The sequence below is a fragment of the Pelodiscus sinensis genome, unplaced genomic scaffold (genome assembly GCF_049634645.1).
Source record: "Pelodiscus sinensis isolate JC-2024 unplaced genomic scaffold, ASM4963464v1 ctg45, whole genome shotgun sequence".
Taxonomy (NCBI): domain Eukaryota; kingdom Metazoa; phylum Chordata; order Testudines; family Trionychidae; genus Pelodiscus; species Pelodiscus sinensis.
Window position 1 is genome coordinate 38,175 of NW_027465963.1, and position 17,344 is coordinate 55,518.

General features: G+C 45.7%; 1 protein-coding gene across 1 annotated transcript in view; it reads right to left on the reverse strand.

Moving 5' to 3' along the window:
- LOC102450730 (uncharacterized) overlaps positions 1-17,344 on the reverse strand; it is a 132,996-nt gene that overhangs the window by 34,923 nt on the left and 80,729 nt on the right. The window contains exons 7-9 of the mRNA XM_075917379.1: positions 12,027-12,112; positions 10,390-10,528; positions 7,531-7,649 (exon numbers count right to left, since the gene is read on the reverse strand). Of these exons, the coding sequence (XP_075773494.1) occupies positions 7,531-7,649; positions 10,390-10,528; positions 12,027-12,112 (344 nt within the window). The remainder of the gene's footprint in view (positions 1-7,530; positions 7,650-10,389; positions 10,529-12,026; positions 12,113-17,344) is intronic.

Below are 17,344 nucleotides of genomic sequence, written 5' to 3' on the forward strand. Positions count from 1 at the left end.
TGGTACAGGAACCCACACGGGGAGAGTCAATTCTCAATTTAGTCCTGAGTGGAGCGCAGGATCTGGTCCAGGAGGTAACTATTACAGGACTGCTTGGGAATAATGACCATAATATAACAACACTTAACATCCCTGCGGTGGGAAGAACACCTCAGCAGCCCAACACTGTGGCATTTAATTTCAAAAAGCGGAACGATGCAAAAAATGAGGTTAGTTAAACAGAAATTAAAAGGTACAGTGACTACAGTAAAATCCCTGCAAGCTGCATGGACACTTTTCAAAGACACCATAATAGAGGCCCAACTTAAATGTATACCCCAAATTAAAAACAAAATAGAAGAACTAAAAAAGAGCCACCGTGGCTTAACAACCAAGTAAAAGAAGCAGTGAGAGATAAAAAGGCATCTTTTAAAAAGTGGAAGTCAAATCCTAGTGAGGTAAATAGAAAGGAGCATAAACACTGCCAAATTAAGTGTAAAAATGTAATAATAAAAGCCAAAAAGGAGTTGGAAGAACAGCTAGCCAAAAACTCAAAAGGTAATAACAAAATGTTTTTCAAGTACATCAGAAGCAGGAAGCCGGCTAAACAGCCAATGGGGCCCATGGACAATCGAGATACAAAAAGAGCACTTAAGGATGATAAAATCACTGCGGAGAAACTAAATGAATTCTTTGCTTCAGTCTTCACAGCTGAGGATGTTAGGGAGATTCCCAAACCTGAGCCATCCTTTGTAGGTGACAAATCTGAGGATTTGTCACAGATTGAGGTGTCATTAGAGGAGGTTTTGGAATTAATTGATAAACTTAACAGTAACAAGTCACCGGGACCAGATGGCATTCAGCCAAGAGCTCTGAAAGAACTCAAATGGGAAATTGCGGAACTATTAACTATGGTTTGTAACCTATCCTTTAAATCAGCTTCTGTACCCAATGACTGGAAGATAGCTAACGTGACGCCAATATTTAAAAAGGGCTCTAGACGTAATCCTGGCAATTACAGACCGGTAAGTCTAACATCAGTACCGGGCAAATTAGTTGAAACTATAGTAAAGAATAAAATTGTCAGACACATAGAAGAACGGTGATAGAAATGTAGCCGTGTTAGTCTGGTGTAGCTGAAACAAAATACAGGACTATGTAGCACTTTAAAGACTAACAAGATGGTTTATTAGATGATGAGCTTTCGTGGGCCAGACCCACTTCCTCAGATCAAATAATGGAAGAAAATAGTCACAACCATATATACCAAAGGATACAATTTAAAAAATGAACACACATGAAAAGGACAAATCACATTACAGAACAGAAGGGGGATGTGGGGGGGGGGGGGGGTGAATGCCAGTGAGTTAATGATATTAGAGGTGGGGAAGGGGAGATGTCTGTGAGTTAATAGCATTAGAGGTGATAATTGGGGAAGCTGTCTTTGTAATGGGTAAGATAGTTGGAGTCTTTGTTAATTCCTCTGCGGAGAGTGTCGAATTTTAGCATGAATGCCAGTTCAGAGGATTCCCTTTCAAGTGCAGATTTGAATGTCTTCTGAAGTAGGATGCAGGTTAGCAGGTCATTCAGACAGTGTCCTTTCTGGTTGAAATGACAAGCAACTGTTTTTTCTTTGTGATCCTGTCTAATGTCTGTTTTGTGGGCATTGATTCTTTGGCGAAGTGTCTGAGACGTTTGTCCAATGTACATAGCAGACGGACACTTTCGGCACATGATAGCCGAAAATGGACTCCCCCTGACGGTCGGAATTACAATCTAGATTTCTATATACAAAGCTTCCGCAACAACGCACAGACTGACGTAATTCGCAAACAACAACAAGCGACACACAATCTCAGCGACACTGAACAACATGCCATCCAGAGTCTCAAAAACAACCTGGACATTATAATCAAACCAGCTGACAAAGGTGGTGCTGTGGTCATTATGAATAAGGCCGACTATAACCAAGAGGCAACCAGACAACTCTCCAACACCACATTTTACAAACCTCTCTCCTCTGATCCTACCTCGGAATACCAAAAGAAATTAGTCTGTCTCCTTAAAAGCCTCCCTACAGCTACTCGGGAACAAATCCACACAGAAACACCTTCCGACCCCCGACCAGGATTTTTCTATCTGCTTCCCAAGATCCATAAACCTGGACACCCCGGACGCCCCATCATCTCTGGTATTGGCACACTCACTACTGGTCTATCCAGCTATGTAGACTCTCTCCTCAAACCCTACGCAACCAACACCCCCAGCTATCTCCGAGACACTACTGACTTCCTAAGGAAACTACAAAACATCAATAACCTCCCCAATAACACCATCCTTGCCACCATGGATGCAGAAGCTCTATATACCAACATCCCACATGAAGACGGATTACAAGCTATTAGAAACACTATCCCAGAGGACACCACTGCCAACCTGGTAGCAGACCTATGTAACTTCGTTCTCACCCACAATTATTTCCAGTATGAGAACAACTTATACCTCCAGATCAGCGGCACAGCCATAGGTACACGCATGTCCCCACAGTATGCTAATATCTTTATGGCTGACCTAGAACAACGTTTCCTCAACTCCCGTCCCCTTTTACCCCTTCTCTACTTACGCTACATCGATGACATCTTTATGATCTGGACGCATGGCCAAGAAACACTGGAGACATTCCACAGAGATTTCAACAACCTACACCCCACCATTAACCTCAGCCTGGACCATTCCACACGAGAGATCCATTTCCTGGACACCACAGTACAAATCAACAATGGAAAATTAGACACCACCCTCTACAGAAAACCCACTGACTCATACAATTACCTACATGCTTCCAGCTCCCATCCAGCACACACCATACGATCCATCATCTATAGCCAAGCCCTTCGATACAACCGCATCTGCTCTAATCCCACTGACAGAGACCAGAAACTTCAGGATCTCTACCAAGCATTTATAAACCTCAACTACCCACCTGGAGAAATAAAAAAGCAAATCGAAAGAGCCAAACGAATACCTAGAAACCATCTACTACAAGACAGACCCAAGAAAACCAACAATAGAACACCACTTGTCATCACCTACAGCTCCCAACTTAAACCTGTCCAACACATTATCAATAGATTACAGCCTATACTGGAACAGGACACTAAACTACAAGAAGCTCTGGGAGACAGACCCATAGTCTCCTATAGACAACCACCTAACCTCAAGATGATTCTTACCAACAACCACAGGACATACCACACTAATACCAACCCTGGTACTTTCCCTTGCAACAAACCCCGCTGCCAGCTTTGTCCACATATTCACTCTGCTGACACCATTATTGGGCCTAACCAAGTGAGTTATAAGATCAAGAATACATATTCCTGCGCCTCCAGAAATATCATCTATGCTATCATGTGCCGAAAGTGTCCGTCTGCTATGTACATTGGACAAACGTCTCAGACACTTCGCCAAAGAATCAATGCCCACAAAACAGACATTAGACAGGATCACAAAGAAAAAACAGTTGCTTGTCATTTCAACCAGAAAGGACACTGTCTGAATGACCTGCTAACCTGCATCCTACTTCAGAAGACATTCAAATCTGCACTTGAAAGGGAATCCTCTGAACTGGCATTCATGCTAAAATTCGACACTCTCCGCAGAGGAATTAACAAAGACTCCAACTATCTTACCCATTAAGATGCATCTTGCTGGGCACCGCCATTTTTAAATGTCCGCTAGTTCGGACTCCGTGCCCGCAGCTACACGCGGCTCGGATTAGGCTTCCTATTCCGAACTACCGGTACACCTCGTTCCACGAGGAGTAACGGTAGTTCGGAATAGGAAGCCTAATTCGAACTACCTAGTCCGTGCCGTGTGTAGCCGCGGGCACGGAGTCCGAACTAGCGGACATTTAAAAATGGCGGTGCCCAGCAAGATGCAAATGAAGACCAGGAAATTCAAATCCCGGGCTTCATTTGCAACTTTGGTTGCCTACATTAACCACCCTAGTTTGAACTAGGGTGGTAGTGTAGATATACCCATAGAGAATAAGATGGAGAATATCTTATTGCCCTTATATAAATCCATGGGGCACCCACATCTTGAATACTGCGTACAGATGTGATCTCCTCATCTCAAAAAGAGATATACTGGCATTAGAAAAGGTTCAGAGAAGGGCAACTAAAATGATTAGGGGTTTGGAACAGGTCCCATATGAGGAGAGATGAAGGAGACTGGGACTTTCCAGCTTGGAAAAGAGGAGACTAAGGGGGGGATATGACACCTTATGACACCCTTTTAGATACCTGAAAACCACTATCATGTCCCCTCTCAGTCATCTCCTTTCCAAACTAAACAATCCCAATTCTTTCAGTCTTCTCTCATAGGTCATGCGCTCTAGACCTTTAATCATTCTTGTTGCTCTTGGACAATGCTGTCCAGCAGAACTGTTTCGAGTAGTGCAGGGCCCTAGGGCTATTGCTACACTGCAAAGGCAGAGGTGCCCTATAGACTAGTCGATGCATTTGATTAATCAATTACCTGATACTTAACATCCTCACTCATAGCTCATGTTCTCTAGACCTTTCATCATTTTTGTTGCTTTTCTCTGGACCCTCTCCAATTTCTCCACATCTTTCTTGAAATGCGGTGCCCAGAACTGAACACAATACTCCAACTGAGGCCCTGGTGACTTGCAGGCATCTAACTTTTCTTGGTGATTTTTAACTTGTTCTTTTATTATTTAATCTTCTAAACCTACCCCATTCCTACTAGCACTCACTACATACACCAGTGATTCAACCCTGTTGAAATTAAGCCATTTGCAGCTGGGCCACAGAGAGATTAATCACCATTTTTCAACTCTATTTGTTGGTTGTGGAGACAAAGTGACTTGAATCTCTGTACAAAGACCCTAATACAGGGGGAAGAGAGCTTGGAATCAATTTGCCTTCTTCACTCTGCTTCTTTATACAGTAAAACTCCATTGGTCCAGCATCTGACGGTCCGGCACTCCTGATGGTCCGGCACCATCAGGAACCCGGAAGTGCTCCGGGCAGCCAGACCATTGGAGCTGCTCTGCCCCCGGTTTCCCCGATTCAGCCACTGTTGAAACTGACCAGCGGCTGAATCGGGGAAGCCAGGGGCAGAGCAGCTGGAGTGCTGCTGGGTAGGTCCCGTAGTGCTGCCCCTCGGCGCTGCGGGACCAACCCAGCAGCATCCCAGCTGCTCTGTCCCAGGCTTCCCGATTCAGCTGCTGTTGAAACTGACCAGCAGCTGACTCCAAGAAGCCTGGGTCAGAGCAGCTCTACCTCGGGCTTCCTGGAGTCAGCCCCTGGTCAGTTTCAGCAGTGGCTGAATCAGGACGCCTGGGGCAGAGCAGCTGGGGGGCTGCCGGGTTGGTCCAGTAGCGCCGAGGAGCAGTGCTGCCGGACCAACCTGGCAGCACCCCAGCTGCTCTGCTGCAGGCGTCCCCAATTCAGCTGCTGCTGAAACTGACCAGCAGTGGCTGAATCGGGGACACCTGGGGCAGAGCCGGACTATCGGAAGGGGGGGGCTATGAGAGGTCTGGGGTGGCATCCCCCCCACACCACTCTAGACCCCTCATAGCCCCCCCTTCTGACAGTCTGGCATATCTGATAATCCGGCACCCCCTGGGTCCTAAAAGTGCCGGATTATCGGAAGTTTACTGTACATTGAAGAGGGAGTACATGCACACTTTGAAGAGAGACTTGCATTTATAGGCACTCTCTAGGCCAGCGGTTCCCAACCTTTTTGATACCAGGGACTGGCAAACCCATTCACAAATTTGTGGCAGACTGGCAACATTTTATTTGCGTATGCATTATGCAACTAATGAATATTCAAATATGCAAATAAAAGGTTACCGGTCCACCAAAAGCCCCAGCCTCCCGAGTCCCCCAGTGCCAGCCCTAACCCCTAGAGGCCCCCCCACCCATCCACTACCCCCAGTTCCAGCCACTGACCCCAGAGTCCTACTGCACCCAGCACCCCCAGAGCCTCCCTGCAGTCCCAGCCCTCAGTATTAGCCCCACTCCTAGAGCCCCCCAGCACTAGCCCGCTCATCATGCAGCCCTGCCACCCAGTCCACGTGGCTACCACCAGAGCTAGAACCAGGGCCATAGTGAGGCTGCCCCAGTAGGGACAGCCTCACCACGAGCTGGCTCCAGCCGTGGCACACAGGGCAGCCTGCAGTGCTACTCACTGTGGGAGGAGAATTTTTAAGTGCGCGGGCAGGCGTGCACCTTATCGGGAATAGAGCTCCCCAGCGAGCGGAGCTCATTAGCAGCTGGGGCACAGCCCGGCAGGCAGGAGTCAGCAGACTGGTGGTTAGGAACCCGTGCTCTAGGCACCTAATTTCGGAAGGATGAAAAACAAAACTAACAAGCATGAGACTTGTCTTGTCAACTGAAAGTCAAGATAGAAGAAAAGCCTGTTTTTTCTTTGCATGTATCAAAACACAAGGTGCACAGTCTAACTACACACTGCTTTCTAGAAACAAGAGTACAGGCCCAAAAAAAAAAAAAAAAAAAAAAAAAGATTAAGTTTATACAGTAAAACTCCAGTGGTCCAGCATCTGATGGTCCGGCACCATCAGGAACCCAGAAGTGCTCCGGGCAGCCGGACCATTGGAGCTGCTCTGCCCCCAGCTTCCCCGATTCAGCCGCTGCTGAAACTGACCAGCAGCTGAATCGGGGAAGCTGGGGGCAGAGCAGCTGGAAGCTGGGTCCTGTAGTGCTGTCCCTTGGTGCTGCAGGACCAACCCGGCAGCACCCCAGCTGCTCTGCCGCAAGCATCCCGACTCAGCTGCTGCTGAAACTGACCAGCAGCGGCTAAATCGGGGACGCCTGGGGCAGAGCCGGACTATCAGAAGGGGGGGCTATGAGGGGTCTGGGGTGGCATCCTCCCACACCACTCTAGACCCCTCATAGCCCCCCCCCTTCTGATAGTCCGGCATATCTGATAGTCCGGCACCCCCTGGGTCCTAAAGGTGCTGGATTATCGGAACTTTACTGTATGTTATTTGAAATTGTGGCCCTCAGGAAGTCTCATTGAAGCTAACTACTCCTAATACACTGCCCTATTTGCTAACTTAGTACTCTTGGATATAGGTATCAACAGGAAGCTAATAGGCCAAGGCAGCCAACCAACATACAACATCAGTACAGACCACACAGTGTAGTTCATAAAAGTTATCCTTTTTAAGGGGAAATGAAGCAACTGTCTTCTATATAAAAAACAAATCTGAGTAGCGGTTCTAACTAACCCTATATCAAAATCATGAAGTAGAATTTTAGTATTGATTCAACTCAGATTTCTAGAACGTTTTAAAAGGTGCTGGTCACTAGTATAGTAGGATACAGAGAAGAGCCTTAAGGAAATGTTAGATTTATTATTTACTTTGTTTCATGGGCAACTATCAACTGGGGAAAAACAAAACTAAATTCACATTTCTGTCTTAAGAACTTTGCCCCCACCATTATTAAATGCACCACCTACAATTACTGTAACTGAAATGGGTGAAGGTACCTGTTGCATCTTCTTGTATTCCCCGACTCTGGCATAGGCCATGAAGAGATGAGAATGATATTCCTCACTGTTGGGAACCTTCTTTACAGCTGCCTCGTAAAGTTTAGTTACCAACTCCGCTAAACCAAAAACAGATTGTTCAATTCAGACACATTTGGGACAGAAGATTATAAAGCAGCTATTTCAAGATAGCATCTGGGATGCTGTGCAAAGTAATTCAATTACACAGTAGGCAAGTAGAAATAATTTTAAAAAAAAAGTCTGTTTTTTTGCAAAAACATTCTGAATGCTTTCAGGTTGGAGTTAAAACACTTCCAAGGTCACCCATTCTGAGACACTTCACCAATTCTAGATTTGTACTTTGGTCACACAGAGACTGTCTACTTTAAAAATAAACTATTTATTAAGACAGAATAAACTTGAGGAATTCAAACTGTTTTAAGGAAACTCCCTCTAATGAAGCAATTATCAAACTTCACTGCACCACGAGCTCCTTTTGACAACAAAAATGATTACATGACTCAGGACAGGGGACCAAAGCCTGAGCCCTGCCACCCTGGGTGTGGGGTGGGATGGGTGCCAAAGTCTGAGCCCAACTGACCCAGGCAGGGGGGAAAAGCCAAGCCAAAGAGTTTTAACCTTGGGCAGTAAAGATCCTGAGAATAGAATGGATGCAGGTGGTCACCAACGAGGAATTAAATAGGAAGATACAGCTGAAAGAGAACCTACTGCAGGTGGTTATACAATGGAAGTTACAGCTATTCGGGCATATCTGCAGAATGAACGACGAGCAAAAAGTTAAGAGCCTGGTATTCGGCATAATGGATGGTACCAATAGGAGAGGCAGACCCCACAGAGAATGGGTAGATGATCTAGTTGATTGGTGAGGAGCTAGTCTACAGAAACTAAGCCACTCTGCACTGGACAGGGAAAGATGGAAGGAAATAGTGAGGGAGACATTGGACACCAACAGGCGTTGAGCCTATGGTTGTTGATGATGATGAGTAGGTCTGTAACGGAGCCCCACCATCCAGGACTGAAGGCATTGGTCCGAGAGAGTTTGGGGCAATTTGGCCCCAGGCCCCAGCAAGTTTAACATCAGTCCTGGCTACCCAATTAAATCAGGTTCATGACCCACTTTGGGGTCCCAAACCATAGTTTGAAAATCACTGCCTAACACAGGAGGAGAGATTATGCTGTACATTACAAAACCCTCATATTTCCAAAGTGGCTTTTATGTTTTCAATCTCCTTTAAAAATAAGCTTATCTTGAAATAAGTTAGGATTAGACATTTAGAATACCTAGACACTATTTGTATTTGATTTTACCATTCTTCCTTCGCCTTGCACTCTTTTTTGGAGGGGGGTGCACTTGTACTTACACAATTATTACTGAATGTAATTTTCTTAAATTCAAGTTACTCTTCACATAAACGCATTATATATATATATATGCAAGGTATTAATAAGGTTTAGTGTGTTTTATATGTTCTTGAATAATTAACTTCTATGTGTAATACATTCAATTATTTTTGTGTTTATATTTTTCTGGTTTTTAAGTTGAGAATTGTTGAAATAAAGATGTAAAAGCAGATATGAAGAGGCTTCATATTATCACAATTAGTAAAGGACAGAAGAGGTTGCTACATCAAAGAAATAGTGCTGTGCAGTTATACCTCCTCATGGCAAAAAGTGTCTCAATTCAGTCATTTTCTGCAGGAAACCTGATAATGAACATTAGTGACACATCTTCAGGAAAGTGATAAGGTATGTCTTTGCGCTGCAGACAAACCAAACCATGTATGCTTTCTCTTTCACAGTAAGCATGCACAGCTTTGTTTACTGAATCACTCAAGGGCTGTGTTTACATTGGTGCAATCTTGCGCAAAAGCACCTGCTTTTGCGCCAAAACTTGCTGCTTGTCTACACTGGCCACGAGTTCTTGCACAAGAACACTGATGTTCTAATGTATGAAATCAGTGCTTCTTGCGCAAGAACTATGATGCTCCCACTCAAGAATAAGCCCTCTTGTGCAACTGTTCTTGTGCAACAGGCCAGTGTCGAGAGGCACCATGAATTTCTTGCACAAGAAAGCCGGATGGTTAAAATGGCCATCAGAGCTTTCTTGCGCAAGAGAGCGTCTACACTGGCATGGATGCTCTTGCGCAAAGGCACATGCCAGTGTAGACACTCTCTTCTGGAAGAGTTTTTGCACAAGAACTCTTCCGCAAAAGAGTTCTTGTGCAAAATCATGCCAGTGTAGACGTAACCAAGAAGTTTTGATTTAGAGGAATTGTTTTCAAGAGTAACAGGAAAGGGAGAAGTCAGGATTTCCCCACTAAGTCTACAAGACAACTTCTAAAGACATTTTGAGGGGCCAAATTCCTTGACTATATACACATTATTTTACATAGAATCATAGTTGTCTGCTCTTCAAAGTTCATATATAGTATTAGCTGCTTACGATTTACACATCATTTCTATTTAAATTAACAACTTCACATTCTTTTCACTGGAATACATTTGAATGAACTTGTTTGATATTATGACTAACACACCACGTTAAATTACCGTGAACCCAATTTTCAATAACAGGAGCCTAGCTAGGACATCTTTCTTTAAAATAATTGAACAGACATGTTTATGCCAAAAGGGCATTTACAGAGTTTTGTGCCAAACTGGGCACCTGAATCCCATGTCTGAACCACCTATTCAAGAGCCTATGTTTGAAAACTGTACCTTGTACATTTCCCTTTGAATTCCAGACAATTCATTTTAAAGAAAGGCCAGAGGAAAGATTATATAATTAGGATCAAGCAGCTCAAATTTCCAGGAGAAAAGTAAAACCAGAAAACCTACGTCTATGCATTTCCCGGTAAAGGATAGTCAGTGCTTGCAAAGAGTTGTCATCTGTAGGTTCGAGTGCAGTTACTTCTTGTGCAAGAGCAAATGCTTCATCTTGTTTCCCAGTTCTCTGCAAGCCAATCGCTTTTAATACCTATATACGTAATAAAGAAGCAGCTATTAAAACCACTGCCAACACCTACAGAAGAAACTTATTTTGAAACAAAGGATCATTAGAGAAAAATCAACTTGTCCATGGTGAGAAACAAACTTGCCTAAGTGACTACCATCAATTTCTGAAGAATGTAAGCTTTCATTTAAAACACACCCCTTAAGATGGCAAAGAATATCTTCCAAATGCAAATAGTCTAAAACTGTTGTTTTCAACCTATGTCTAAGATTTCTAAAGGGGCCTGCACCATCATTAAAATGTTTTTAGGGGACAGCAAATGAAAAAAGGTTGAAAGCCATGGGTGTGTTGAAGCAAAGGCCTCACTCAGTTTACGTGGCTAAACAGACAGCTTTATTGATCAGTAAAGCCAAGTGAGCCAAACGTGGGCCCGGCTCTGCTGGGCCCAGTAAGGCTGCTAATACAATCAATCCTAGTATCTTTTTACCCTTAACCGAACAGTCTGACCTCACAGCATCCAATTACAGAAATCCTCAATTAAACTAGGAAAAACAAAGCCTTATCAACAAGATGGCGGACAGGTGCGAGGGAGTACATCTCCTGTCCCAACCAGCCCAATTAACACATTCTAATAGCCCATCCTGTAGGCCTCTTCTCACGGGGTGACAAAGATCACTCTGGTCTACGTGCTTGAGAGAAAAGCTGAAATGGTTTCTGTTATACAAGATGGCTTCTAGCTAAATATGAAATGGTTTCTACAGGTGTAAAGCAGTGTTTCTTAAACTGTGCGCTGCAAGACAGTCAGAGGTGTACCACGGCCTCTTTTAACTTCCCCCCCCCGCGGAGATGGAAACTCAGTTGAGACAACACACACAGCAATTAAAGGAGCAGCGACCGTTGTTTTGTTTTTCTTGGGTTTTTTTTTTTTTTTTGCTCAGCAGCTTTCCCCCAGTGTTCCGCATTTAAAAAAAAAATGGTTTGGTGTTCCACGGTCTTAAAAAATTTAAGAAACACTGGTGTAAAGTGATGCAGTGCTGCCTTCCTCAGTCTGTAGACTGCCAGTTGCAGTGCTTTTGCTGCTGCTCAATTCTCCCTACTTGTAGCAGAGTGAAAACCAACCACTCTTGCCAGGTTTTCACTGCTGCTATTCAGAAGAAGAGCTAAAACTATTCATCATCAGTTTCACTCTTCTGCAGCTTGGGAAAGCTCTGATAAGTGGCAACTGCATTAGTAGCCAGGAGCCTGGGAGAGGGACAGAATAGCAGAAGCCCTGGTAACAGCATAGCCCAAAGGGTGGAATTTTTGCAGGTTAGAAAATATTTCTTTACACATTTTCAAACAAATATGATATTCAATTATTCGAAGTGTTCTATTAACCTTCTGAAAACTGTCAAGAAACATTATGGCTTCTTTAAAAAGAAAATCAGATTACTGGATGCTTGAATGGGATAGTAGAATTTCCCCAAATTTCAGAACCGTGTTTACTCAGGAAAATACCATAAAGAAAAGCAATCAAATTTACCTTAGCGCAGTGAAGATCCTTGTGTTTTTTTAGCAGTTTATCTGCCTGCTGGATTGCCATTTTATTACTGCCATTATCAAGATAATCTACAAAACCAACACACAGAGTGATTACAACGGAGAGCAAAGAAAAGATGGATGTCTATTCCCTAATCTCAAGGAGAGAAGGTCTGTGCTGCAAGGGTGAGATTTTGTTTCAAAATTAAGTTCAGTTCACAATTACCGAACTCCTTTTTCACCATTACCACAGTGCATCTTAAAAATATATCTCCTTTGTTCTAGCTTTAGTCAACCCAACACAGTAAAAGACTCTTTGGGTCTTTTCTGATGAAAGCTCATTATGGTATGACAGGATCTAGATAGCACAATGGGTTTGGATGGTCTCAGAGCCTAGGCTCCAGTCTGAGGAGGAAGATCTAAACTACTACACCTTTAGTCCCATAGAGCAAACCCAATGCGCTGTAAGAAAAAGCAAATATGATAGGCAACCAGCTTGGCTTAGCAGGGAAATCCTTGGCAAGCTGAAACACAAAAAGGAAGCTTACAAGAAGTGGAAACTTGGACAGATGACGAGGGAGGAGTATAAATATATTGCCCGAGAATACAGGGGAGTTATCAGGAAGGCAAAAGCACAATTGGAATTGCAGCTAGCAAGGGATGTGAAGGGTAACAAGAAAGGTTTCTACAGGCATGTTAGCAATAAGAGGGTGATCAGAGAGAGTGTGGGGCCCTTACTGGATGAGGGAAGTAACCTAGTGACAGATGATGTGGGAAAAGCTGAAGTACTCAATGCTTTTTGGCCTGTCTTCACAAACAAGGCCAGCTACCAGGAGGAATGTAAGCAACTAGTCAACTATCCGATAATCATACACTTGTATTTTTTAAATGTATTAAGAGCCTGGTGCACCTCCCTCCTTCACACCCCCTTCCCTCCCCAAGCGTGGAGGGAGGGAGGGAGGTGCTCCATTGGTGAAGAAGCAGTGGGCCAGCGGTTGGAAACCACGGATTTACATGATTAACTGATAAGCCTGGGCTTATCAATTAATCCTAATGTAGTAAAATGAAGGCCTAAAAAATAAGTACATGTAGCACAGGGCTGGTCTGAGGCTTGAGGCCTAGCTAACATAAAGCTAAGCTGTGAGCAAGAGGCAGGCCCCAGCTCACAGAACTTGGCACAAACAGGGCTGAGAGTGCAAAACACTCATTGGTAATAGGCCCAGGTGTACACCAGTAATTAGTGCTAGGTACCAACTGTAAAACAGGAATTGGTACTGGTCATAAGTTGAAAGCACATGGTACCACCAGCTCATTAAAGACCTTGGCACCCACTCCCCAAAGATACTGACCCAGGTTCAGGAAAGGGTCTGAAATGACAGAATGATGGATAGAGATGATCTAATCAAACCACAAGGGACAGGGTGATGGATGGTATCTAAGTAGCATCAGAGGGTAGTAACGTGACAGCATCAGCAACGGTGTGTAACTTCTTGTACCTGTACATAGAGTGGTATCTTAGGGGGACAGTCTTTGGATGACCTAGGGGAGCAGTGGAAATTTCCCACTGAGTCAGTCCAGTTACAAATTGCATATGCGTAGTGGTTCAGCAGAGTCTACTGACAACTATTGTTGTACTTCACTTAGCAATAAACCTGGCCAGGCACCTTCGATCCTTATCTGGTTTGTGGTCTCTGGGGGCTCTCTTGGGGTCTGCTGTGGAGACCTGGGCTGTGTCTACACTGGGCCACTTATTCCAGAAAATCAGCCGCTTTTCCGGAATAAGCTGCAAGCTGTCTACACTGGCCATTAAATTTCCGGAAAAGCAACGATGCTCTACTGTACAAAATCAGCTGCTATTCCGGAAAAACTATTCTGCTCCCGCTCGGGCATAAGTCCTTATTCCGGAACACTGTTCCGGAAAAGGGCCAGTGTAGACAGCCCAGTAGTCTTTTCCGGAAAAAAGCCCCGATCGCAAAAATGGCGATCCATTAGTAAAACTCCATTAGTTCGGCATCCAATGCTCCGGGACTCGTGATGGCCCGGCACCATCAGGAACCCGGAAGTGCTGGGGCAGCTGGACAGGCTTCCCCCATTCAGCTGCTGCTGAAACTGACCAGCAGCTGAATCGGGGAAGCTGGGAGCAGAGCAGCTGGGGTGCTGCCGGGTTGGTCTCGTAGCGCTGCCCCTCGGGGCTGCGGGACCAACCTGGCAGCACCCCAGCTGCTCCTGGAGTGCTGCCGGGTTGGTCCTGCAGCGCCAAAGGACGGCGCTGCGGGACCAACCCGGCAGGACCCCACCTGCTCTGCCCCAGGGGTCCCCGATTCAGCCGCTGCTGAAACAGATCAGCGGCTGAATCCGGACGCCTGGGGCAGAGCAGCTGGGGTGCTGCGGGGTTGGTCTTGTAGCGCCGCTCCTCAGTGCTGTGGGACCAACCCAGCAGCACCCCAGCTGCTCTATTGCAGGCATCCCCGATTCAGCTGCTGCTGAAACTGACCAGCAGCAGCTGAATCAGGGATGCCTGGGGCAGAGCCGGACTATCGTAAGGGGGGGCTATGAGGGGTCTGGGGTGGCATCCCCTCCCACCCCACTCCAGACCCCTCATAGCCCCCCTTCTGATAGGCCGGCATATCTGATAATCTGGCACCCCCTGGGTCCTAAACGTGCCGGATTATCGGAAGTTTACTGTACTAACAAAAAACACTAACAAAAATGCAGAAGTTACACATTTACACAAATACCTATTAGTTAACAACCCTAATACCATCATGCAAAACATTAATAGCTTTCCTGGCTCCCAATTGTAGATCTAAACCACTGTTCTACCATAACAGACTGAGCTAATTGGGGCAGGGACTCTTTTACCTTGAACAGCACCAACAATAACTTAGGGCCAAAGACCAACAGTGAGGAAGGACCATTCCCTCCCCATGTTGACATTTGGCAATAATGGCTCTCTTAGCAATCCTGACCTTAACACTTCAAAATAACTAATTATTAACCACTGGTCTGTAAGGAGTGAGGAAAAGTGTATGTGTGTGTGGGGATAGCAAGTGTGGAGAAGCTGGACACTTGGAAGGGGTAACAGTCGCCTGTATAAAACGAAGCCCCTAACGTTGGGGTATCTGAATGGGGAGGAGGAGAACCAGGGTCTCCCAGGATGTGTGGGGACACATGGAGGTCAAGACCGTGAAGGGCCCCTGTGAGACAGAGAGGCAGGCTAAGGGCACCAGAGGGGCTCAGGGAGGGGACGACCCTCCGCCCGGTGTCTTTCGGAGCCCCGCTCCCCTGCAGGAGCTCGGGAGCGGCGAGAGCCAGCCCTGCTCGGCCGAGTTCCATCCCCCTAGCAGGACTCCCCGGGCAAAGAGAAGTAGGCGAGGCCGCGGTGGCGGTGCGGCCTGGTCGGGCGGCTGGGAACGCAGGGGGTCGACCCCTTAGTGGAGACGGGCGCGCTTCGGGGCGGGGAAGGGGGTCGGTACCGTAGATAGGCCGGAGGCGCCGATCGTTGGGGTCCTGCACATGGCCCCGCGCCGCCATGACGAGGGCGCAGAATATCACTGCGCAGCTACTGGCTTGTACAGCACTGCTACCGGTAGTGATTTGTGGGACTGTAAGGAACTCCTCCTATAAGATATTGCTACCGGAAGTAGCACAATCCTTCAGGTAGCAGCTACATACCTATAAAGTGTAACACAGCTACATTTCTATCACTATAAAGTGTAAGAAACTGATAGTCAAATACTAACACCAGATCTAGAAAATTCCTATAGACCCCGTGATTCTTACCATATTTCAGGGTTCTCTCAGTGCTCCAGTTGAGACTTAATCAGCGCAGAGTAGACTACAAGAATTACTTATTGTGTCTTGCAAAAAAAAGCAAACCTCACTGTTGTGAGCAAGTTTTACACTGTTGACTCGTATTTAGCTTGTGGTCCAAAGCAATTGCAAACCCCCTCCCAATGTATTATCGTCCACAACCTTTATAAAAACACTCGCTAACCAGAGGTGACTGACGGGGGGGGGGGGGGGGGGGCAGAGGGCTGAGCAAGGGTCGGGACAACCCCTACCCCTCCTCCTTCGCCTCCCCCCCCCTTCTGCGTGTCATCTCCGCAGCTCGGAAAGCACAGCATGGCGGCCCCAGCTCTCTTTGCTCACCTGGCCGCATCGCTCCACTTCTGCCCGCACATTTTGGGGAATTGTGCCCCTCATCTCACCTCTGTTTCAATCCATTATCTAAAGCACTAATGAAGTTTTTTTTAACAGAAATGTATCCAGAACTGATCCCTGCAGGACACCAGTCATAATGCCCTTCCAGCATGACTGTAAACTACTGATAACCCTGAGCACTATTTTCCAACCAGTTTTGCACTCACCTTATTGTAGCTCCATCTAGGTTACATTAGTATAAAAAACTTTACTAAAGTCAAGATAGACCATGTGAACCACTTCCCCCCAATGCACAAGGCTTGTTACCTTGTCAAAGCTATCAGGTTGGTTTGACATTATTGCTTATTTATTTGCTGTGATATCTTTTCAGGTACACAAATTAATGTCCTGATTTCCCTTTTTATAGATTGGCAGTGCAATTGCCCTTTTCCAGTCTTTTGGAACCTCTGCCATCTTCCATGACTTTTCAAAGATGATCACTAGAGGCTCAGTTACCTCCTTGGTCAGCACTTTCAGTATTCTAGGATGCATTCCATCAGACCATGATGACTTGAAGACATCTAATTGATCTACGTATTTTTAACTTGTTCTTTTCCTATTTTTGACTCTAATCCTACCTCATTTTCACTGGCATTTCCTATGTTAAGCATCCAATCTTTCTGATGTCCCTCTCTCTTAACTCCAACCTTGTGTTATTCACTGACAGTTCCTGCTTTAGAGATAGCCAAGGTCATCTCCTTGCAGGATATGCTGGGGTATCACTCTCTGAAACCCTAGAAGCGGCGCCTTTACCCTCTGTGACCTCAGCACAAGTTGCTGAACTAGTTGCCCTAACCCGCGCTTGCTTTCTGGCTGAGGGGCACTCCGCCACCATTTATACTGATTCTCGTTACACTTTTGAGGTTGTACATGACTTTGGCACCCTCTGGCAAGCTCGGGGTTTCCTTACCTCTGCTGGTACCCCTATCAAGAATGGCCCCTACATTGCTGCTCTCCTGTATGCACTCCCATCTGCATTAGCTATTGTTAAGTGCCCTGGCCACTCCACAGCAGATACTGATGTTGCCAAGGGTAATGCTGCCATAGAACCTTCCCCAGGTGCGTTTCTCGGTTCCCTTTCTGTTTCTGTAGCACCGCCGTCCCTTTCTGACCTCACCC